Source organism: Octopus bimaculoides, chromosome 3 (genome assembly GCF_001194135.2).
Source record: "Octopus bimaculoides isolate UCB-OBI-ISO-001 chromosome 3, ASM119413v2, whole genome shotgun sequence".
Taxonomy (NCBI): domain Eukaryota; kingdom Metazoa; phylum Mollusca; class Cephalopoda; order Octopoda; family Octopodidae; genus Octopus; species Octopus bimaculoides.
The window spans coordinates 42,823,752-42,832,612 of record NC_068983.1 but is presented as its reverse complement, the minus strand read 5'-3'; the positions used below and the strand labels follow the sequence as shown (position 1 = coordinate 42,832,612).

General features: G+C 36.6%; 1 protein-coding gene and 1 long non-coding RNA gene across 5 annotated transcripts in view; one reads left to right on the top strand and one right to left on the bottom strand.

The window, feature by feature from the left end:
• The window catches only part of LOC106869995 (uncharacterized), a 279,440-nt gene that overhangs the window by 11,909 nt on the left and 258,670 nt on the right, over positions 1 to 8,861 (bottom strand). The window lies entirely within an intron of this gene.
• The window catches only part of LOC106869993 (adenosylhomocysteinase-like 1), a 420,486-nt gene continuing 413,545 nt past the window's right edge, over positions 1,921 to 8,861 (top strand). For 2 of the 4 annotated variants that reach the window (XM_014915943.2, XM_014915942.2), the window contains exon 1: positions 1,921 to 2,091. In XM_014915943.2, coding sequence (XP_014771429.1) covers positions 1,987 to 2,091 — 105 coding nt within the window. In that variant the 5' untranslated portion in view covers positions 1,921 to 1,986. The remainder of the gene's footprint in view (positions 2,092 to 8,861) is intronic. The other 2 variants (XM_014915946.2, XM_052966153.1) reach the window with 2 other exon arrangements.

Sequence of the window (8,861 nt, the reverse complement as noted above, 5' to 3'; positions counted from 1 at the left end):
GGACACCTGTGCTTTGGTTGTTTCTTTCTTTTTTTTTGTCACTTTTGCTATGAATTAAATTAATGAATTCAACGGGATACACCGTCTGCAAGTAGTTGGGTTCAGCATATTATCCTCCATTTTCTAATTGTTACACAAATTTTGGGTAAAACCTCCACTTTTACCCGCTCCCATTGATTGCACCTAGTATAGCACTAGTGTAGCAATAATTGGGTACCCTCCCAGCAGTATACTGGATAGATACTATCCCTTAGTGGGTTGAACCCCCAACCCCTAACTCTCTCACGTTATATATATATATATATATACTTTTCTTTTCTTTTACTAGTTTCAGTCATTTGACTGCGGCCATGCTGGAGCACCGCCTTTAGTCGAGCAAATCGAACGCAAGACTTATTCTTTGTAAGCCTAGTACTTATTGTATCGGTCCCTTTTTGCCGAACCTCTAATTACGGGGACGTAGACACACCAGCATCGGCTGTCAAGCGATGTTGGAGGGACAAGCACAGACACACAAACATATACACACACATGCATATATATATATATATATATATACATATATACGACGGGCTTCTTTCAGTTTCCGTCTACCAAATCCACTCACAAGCCTTTGGTCGGCCCGAGGCTATAGTAGAAGACACTTGCCCAAGTTGTGTGTATTTGTCCACCATCATCGCTTGACTGTTGATGTGTTTGCGTACCCGTAACTTAGCGATTCGGCAAAATGGACCGATAGAATAGGTACCAGTCTTTAAAGAAAGAAATACTGAAGTCGATTTATTCGACTAAAAATTCAAAGGCGGTGACCCAGCATGGCCACAGTCTTATGACTGAAATAAGTAAAAGATAAATTATATTAAAAAGAAAAATGATAGTAAAAGTGTACTTCCAAAGTTGACTGTCACATGACAGGTAACTTGGTCAATACCTGTCACTTGACAGGTAACCAAGTCAAGTTTGGTCTGGGAAAGGAGGTGCCTCATCGTCTTTGAGTGGTTGTCAAACCCAATAAGATTGACGAAGTTGACAGAGGTGGACCGCGGCAGAAATGAGCAGGGACGAAATTTTAGATTGTTGGTACAGTTGGAATAGTTTCTTCCACAGGCGCTCAGCATCCATGACTGACGTATTTATTAAGATAGATTAGCAAGAATAGATAATTGCAATAGTTGCAATAGATCGTGGCACAGCCTGGTGAAAAGTTTGAAAACTAGGTGGAAGTAACCGGCTTTCGGACCTTCTCTTTATCGTGCTATCACTTTTACCCACGTTTTTCTTTCTTTCTATCACCCTCCTCTGTTTTATTAGTCTTTCTAGTTGTGTACTATACGTTTACTCTTTCTTTTCCGTTTCCCTCATCCACTGTTTTATTAGTCTTTCTATCTGTCTACCACGCTTTTACTCTTTCTTTTCCTTGCTCTCATTCTCCTTCTCTGTTTTGTTAGCCTTTTTCCCGGTGTATCACACTTTTTACTCTTTTACTTCTCTCAATCTCCCTCCTCTGTTTTATCAGTCTTTCTATCCGTGTACCACACTCTCGTTCGTATACTTTTACTTTTTAATTTCCCCCCTCTCTATGTATCTGTTTATCAGTATATCGCATTCACTATTCCCCTCACTATTTTCTCTATCGTTCTGTCTTTTATCTCACACTCTCACTCTCTAGTTTTCACTCACCTCTGTCTTTCTATCAGTATTTGATACGCTCACACTTTACTTTCTCTAAATTCTCCCTCTGTCTTTTCTCATAGCTTTTCTAACAGTATCTCATACTCTCATTCTTCAATCATTACTTTCTATTCTCCCTCGCCCCTACCTCGTCACATCTCGACTATCTGTTTCTCACCCCCACTCTCACATTATAGCTTCTCTCTCTCTCACTCCTTCTATTTCGCTTCCTCTCCCTTTCACTCATCTGAGAGTAAAAACATTCGTTGTTCGAACAGGACTGATTATCACGTGACTTAACATCGGACTCCGAAAATGTCGGAGCCGGGCGTGGAAGTTGAGCCTCTTGGCATTGTATCACAACATTCTAAAGTTCTTAATTTTGGTCTGAAGCATTCAGAAACTGATCGTGCTAACAGGGTAAGAAGAATACACTTACTGAATTTTTGCTTAGAAAAAAGCACACACACGAACAAGTATGTATGGAGTATATATATATATATATATATATATATATATATATATATATATATATATATATATAATATAAAATGTGGGTCCAGATGGAGTATATGTAATCTGAACCTTTCCCCCCTTGTTTTATTATTTTTTTTACGGAATCCCACGTTTTAGGCTATGGAGATTCCGATTCTGAAAAATTTTTTTCAAAATTTCGATCCCCCCCCTCCGGTTTTTATATAGATCCACAGGGTAAACCTAACCCTAACTCAAACCCTAACCCTAACACTAGTTTTGTGAGATTTGGCTGTTATTTCTAGCATGTAAATAGCCTGCTTGGTGGGGGTGGGGAATTGAAATTTTTCAAATAAATTTTTTTCAGAATCGGAATCTCCATTAGCCTAAAACGTGGGATTCCGTAAAAAAAATTAATAAATAAAGGGGGGAAAGGTTCAGATTACATATAGTCCATCTCTACCGTGTATATAATAAAGTCTGTATATGTATTATGTATGTAACAAAACGTGTATATAAATGTATTTATATATTGGTAAAAGTCTAATATAATCATATTTGGATTTTATATATGCATATATGTATGTATTAATTATACACGTGTATATATATTTCTGTACATGCATATAATTGTAAAAAAAAAGTGGGACATAAGAAAAAACCCCCAAAAAACAAAGAAGCCTGAAAAACAAGGCATGTAGTTTTGATTAACTATACTTACTAATTAAAATCCTAACAAAACAAAACCTCGTTTCACGAAGGAAACTTTTTAATTCATTCGCATATTTTAAATGCCTCAGCTGGGACATTTATCATTAATTTATACGTTATGATGTTTTTTAATGTTATTTAATACATAAATCTTGCTAAACTAAATTTCAAACGGAAATCATTATTGAAACATGAAAACACATGGTAACTTTTGCTTGTGTGAATTATGAAATATTTATGTCGAAATATGCGTAAAAATGTTCCTAACTTTACTGAACAACAAATGTGGGGTAATTAATAGAGTTGAACATAAAAGTACACGGAGAAATTTTTTTTATTTTCTACATTCATATGTATGACTGCCTGCGTGTATAGCATGTGTGTGTATGTGTATGTATATATGGGTGTGTGTGTGTATATATATATGCGTGTATATGTATAATTTATTTATACAGGTACGTGTATTTATATATCAATGTATTTATACGTGTATGTGTGTATATATATATATTTATATATATACATGACAGAAAATTCTTTAACATACATTTATGGTTCAAAATTGAACAAAAAAAAAAAGACAGGTGAGGGGACAATAAACGTGTATATGTATGTAAAGTTATATAGGTGTATATGGAGATATATTTATGTATACACATGTATGCACACACGTGTATATATATATATATATATATATATATTCATTATATAATGAGCATAACTACAACCTTCTCTCTTTCTCATCTTTGTACTTCACACTCAGAACCTTGTTCTCTTATGTTAGAGGGTTACTTGTAAGGTTATGCATTTAAGTTGAACAGGTTGTTTAGCGGGTACCGTTCACGGGCCAATTTTGACTGTATGTATGCACACACACACACACACACACACACACATATATATATATTATATATATTCCAAATTCTTTTTTCCCGCTTGTGTATTTACATGGTTTGCATTTCGATTGTTTGTAGGGCAAATCATCTTTCTTGTAGTTGGTGATTGTAACAGTTGTTTTTCTAACGAAGGCCAGATTTTGTTTCAAGAATCGGTTAGTGGTTACCACCGACCTCAATATTTAACTCCTGCTTTATTTCATCGACCCAAAAAGTATAAAAAAGCATAGTTGTCCTCGGCAGTATTTGAAATCCGAACGTAAACACTAGAAGAAATACCCCTCCACGGTTTTCGGTCCCATGCTCTCACGATTCGCTACCCTGTAGTTATGTTTCGTGGTATTTATAGGCACAGAACCAATAATTTTGAGATGAGGCATACGTCGATGCCGTTGACCCCAGTACCCCCGAAAGGACGAAAGATAAAGTTAACCTTGGAGGGATTTGAACATACAGCATACGGGAAGGCATTTTCGTTCTATATTTTAGCGTTTTCTATCACTCCAAGCCATTAAACACCTTGCTTTTTACAAAGCATTTTCATAAGTTTCTCTAAAATGTTCATCTTTGTTTTCAGACTTTTAGCACCTGTGTTATGCGTTCTAAGTGACATAAACCTTTCCTTTCATTAAGTCCCAAGTTAATCTGGTGGTTGAAAAAAAAAATTGAGAAAGTGTATCATATATGATGCATGGGAAATATTTCCTTTATATTACATGTTGCACAGGTAAAGAGTTAAGATTTGAAAAAAATAGAAAAGTTAGAAAATAGATAAAATGCGATTGATAAAGAACAGAAGCCAAAATTAACTGATAGCTTATGATGACGGGCCAGGTTGAGGAAGGCGGGGACAGGTGTCGATTTGAAAAAGCGGTAGAGCGTCGGACAAATTCCAGATGTGCAATGTTTACGTTTACATGTTATTGCTAACCCCGCCGTGGACGACTTAGCACCATCATCCAACCGGGTCAAAACACTGGGTGGCTGGTGAGGGGGAGGGATTTGTTGAAAATCGATAAAAAAAAATGCTGTTAAGTATTGACTCTACATAGTCAATTCTGTAGACTCCAAATTTAAGGTCTCGTACCCTCTTTATCAGATACCCCTGTGGCAAATAAAAGATATTATTATGAATAATTATTATTCCCTTCTCGTTAAGGGCGGCGTGCTGTCAGAATCGTGTGCACACCTGACAATATGATTAGCAACATTTCGTTCTCTTCGTGTTCTGAGCTCAAATTCTGCTGAGGTCGACTTTCATCTGTTCAGGGTCAATAAATATAAGTGCCAGGGTTGATATAATCGGCTTTCCCCAACCTCCATTCAAAACTGTTAGCCGTGTGCGAAATTTTGAAGTTATTCTCTGCTTCCTTTTTTTCTCTCATATTTTTATATAAATTGCCCACACAAAATAATTGTAAGTTGTCCTTGAATGTCCCTCTTATCTGGTACCTCTGTGGCAAGTAAAAGAAATTCTCATTATTTTTCCGGTATTTCTTCCTGCTCTTCGCGTTGGGTTCAAATTCCGCCGAGGTCAACTTTTGCCTTTCATCTTTTCAACATCGATTAAATAAAGGATCTGTCAAGTACTGAGATTGATACTATTGGCGACTAATTCCTTTCAAACTTATGCCTTAATAAGAAAAATTATGTACTGATTGTTCATCATATTATATATCGTAGTTATTGTACCGAATCCATTCATTGTGTGTCTGTGTATGTACATATGTGGCTGAAACATTCAGAAGTACGTCCGGGACCTCGTGTCTGTTTTTTGCCGAAATATTTTAGTTGGTATTTGGGTTGCCCTTGTAACAGATAAACATCTATCGACGTTGTGTGTGCGTGTTACGTGTTAATACAAACATGTGTATGTATGTTGGTACTTTTAAATACAGTTAATTTATACAGGAAAGGTCGAACAAATAACAGCTAATGGTGTTTATATATATATATATATGTGTGTGTGCGTATCATCTCTCTCTCTATCATCTCTCTTTCTCATCTCTCTCTTTCTTATCTCTCTCTCTCTCCTCTCTCTCTATCAATCTATTTGTGTGCGCACACGTATGTATCCTATAATAAATGTTGGTGGTCTTATATAATCCAGATACATACTATTTACTCGTAGTTTATTTATTGTATGGTATTCTATAAAGAAGTTATAAGCTACTGTAATACATCTGTGTGTGTATAAATGCGTGTATACATTCACACACACATACCCACACGTCGTGTTAGATATGTTGTGTGTACTAGAGGATTTGAGTGATCTCTTTTTATATATGTATGAGATATGTTTGTTGGCTGGGACAAGGGCATTCACAAATTAATGGAAGACCTCAGTACTTCGGGAAAATATTTCTTTTTCTCAAGGCTAACAGGCCGAAACTTCGAAGCCACTGTCAACACCTCCTCCCTCGCCTCTTCATCTAAAGCTATACTCTACCAAAACCCCCCAAAACTATAGAGTTTAATGTTGAACTGATAGTTTAATAACTCGACATGAAAATGTGTGTGCACGCACATTGGGACAGAACATTATGTATATATAAATGTATATATTACACACACTTTATATTTCCAAGTATTAGTTTATAAACGAAATATGGAAGACGGTAGTACTTTGTATATGGTGTAGTGTGTGTTCATTAATCATCATGTGTATGTGTTGTGTCCATCTCCTTATATGTCTAGTTATGCGTGTATATGTGTACTTACGTAATCATGTGTGTGTGTGAGAGAGAGAGAGAGAGAGAGCGAGAATGGGAGTTAATGTGTATGTACACGTACACACACACGCAGCGAAGTCCCAGTCAACTCTGATCTTCACAACTTTACTCATTCAGTGTGTAATCACTCCATCAGTGTAATAATATTCTGTTTTTTAACTCGCTTTTAAAGTAAAAAAACCTTATTTAAGCACACTCGCACATCTGTAGGTCCAACGTAATAAATGCTCTCTTATATATACAAGCCCTATCGTTATTCCTGGACCTGTTGATATGAAACGAGGTCTCCTTGAGTCCTTTTTACTCACGATTAAACATCCACTCTATCCAACACGTGTATTGAGTACTCAGTTGAACTTCGATCTTCTATGCATATTACACACACACACGCATGTATTCGTGGGATTAGTATGCGTGTTATCTGTTCATATCCATATATGTCTGTTTAGCTATGTATATAAATGTGTGTGTGTGTGTGTGTGTGTGAGAGAGAGAGAGAAAGAAAGAATCGGTGTCAAAGATGTGTCGAACCCACAAGTGTTGAGATTGCAGGATACACACACACACACACAGCCGTGTTGCAGTGTGATAAAACACGTTGTGGTGATTTAAAAAAAAAATATAACATCTCTGCTCGCGCTACTATTTATAATAATACTTTTATCTCTTCTGTCTTTGTGTTTACATCACACAACTATATAGGACTTCCAAACCAGCAAATGATAATAATGATGATTGCTTTTATTTGCCACTTGGATATCAGGAGAGGGGCCGCGTTACGAGGACAGCTTCGGGTTTACATAAAAAAAAATGAGGCTAAAGAAAGGGGAAAGGAGGGTGGTTTCTTTCAGGGTGTACAAATAGATCGAGGACGCTAAATACGATATGATATGAGGTTACACTAAGACGTGTAGAGAAGAACTTACTAATATTAATAATGGTTTCGAATGTTGTTGGCGCAAGGCCCACAACTTTTCGCGAGAGGGTGCGGTTCGACTGCTATTTCGCTATTTCTAGCATATCGAGTGACCCTCTAGAACAGGGGTTTTCAAACTTTTTGACTTGCGGACCCCTTTATATTTCAGGCTTTACCTTAGGGACCCCCCTTATAAACGCTTATGAAATTTATACATAAATATTTGCTTAAAATAACATATATTTTTACATTTATTTATTTAACACTATTTAACAAATAGGTTTATTGTCAATTAAAAGATTTCGGTTAAAAAACATACATAAAATCAAATTGCCCATAAAAAGTATTTGCTGTCTACGGACCCCCTGTCTTGTCCTTGCGGACCACAGTTTGAAAACCCCTGTTCTAGAAGATCCTTCGTTATAATGTTCATATTATTTATGTCATTTTGTCTTAAGTTGGGGTATATAGTAGTCCCTGTATAGTTTTCCTCCTGGTCTGTTTTGTCTTTTGTCTGTGTGGACATCGTAGGAATTTTAAATGTTAAGGAAGTTTTTTACATTGATGTTCTTTAGCCCCCCCCCCTCGTTCTTCTCCGATCGTGACCACCCCTTCTTGTACATCAAAGACTATATTACCCAGCGTGTCCTTAATTTAAGACTTAAGGGGATGTGACTATCGTTTCTAGCAGATGAAGTGACCACGTATAGGCCGTTTCATTTGCGTTTGTTTTGTGACAACGCATTACTAGTTTTAAGAGAGAAAGTGTGTGTGGGAGAGAGAGAGAGAAAGCGTGTGTGTGTGTGGGGGGGAGCGAGAGAGAGGGAAAAAGAAAGTGGTGCGTGTGTGACATCTGTGTTAATGTTTGACACTTGCGGTCACGACACACGCGCGCACCACATACTGTAGATGTGTACGAATCTGTATAACTACATATGTACACACAAACATACGCATCAATACACGGGCACATATGTACCTAACACGTATATACCCTCCACACATTCATACACACCTACATACAAAACATAAATACAACGTAATTGTGAATGGATTCTGAGATCCAGTTTCCAGTCTCACTAATTTCATGAACGTATATCATAGAGAAAACATGAATGGGACACAATCTCATTTTTTTTTACTCCAGTTTAAATCCGAAACCTTACATCTGTAATAGTAAACAAACAATAATTTTATAAATATACCATATTGTGATTTATGTTACGTTGCATGCGTCGTAACTGGAGTAATACACGATTATTAGTCACTTTTATAGTAAAAATTTGTTATTATTAAATAAAGCTGGCAGAATCTTTAGCACGCTGAGTGAAATGCTTAGCGATATTTCGTCTGTCTTTATGTTCTGAGGTCAAATTCCGCCGAGGTCGATTTTGCCTTTCATCCTTTCTGGGTCGATAAATTAAGTACCAGTTGCATACTGAGGTCGATCTAAGCGACTGA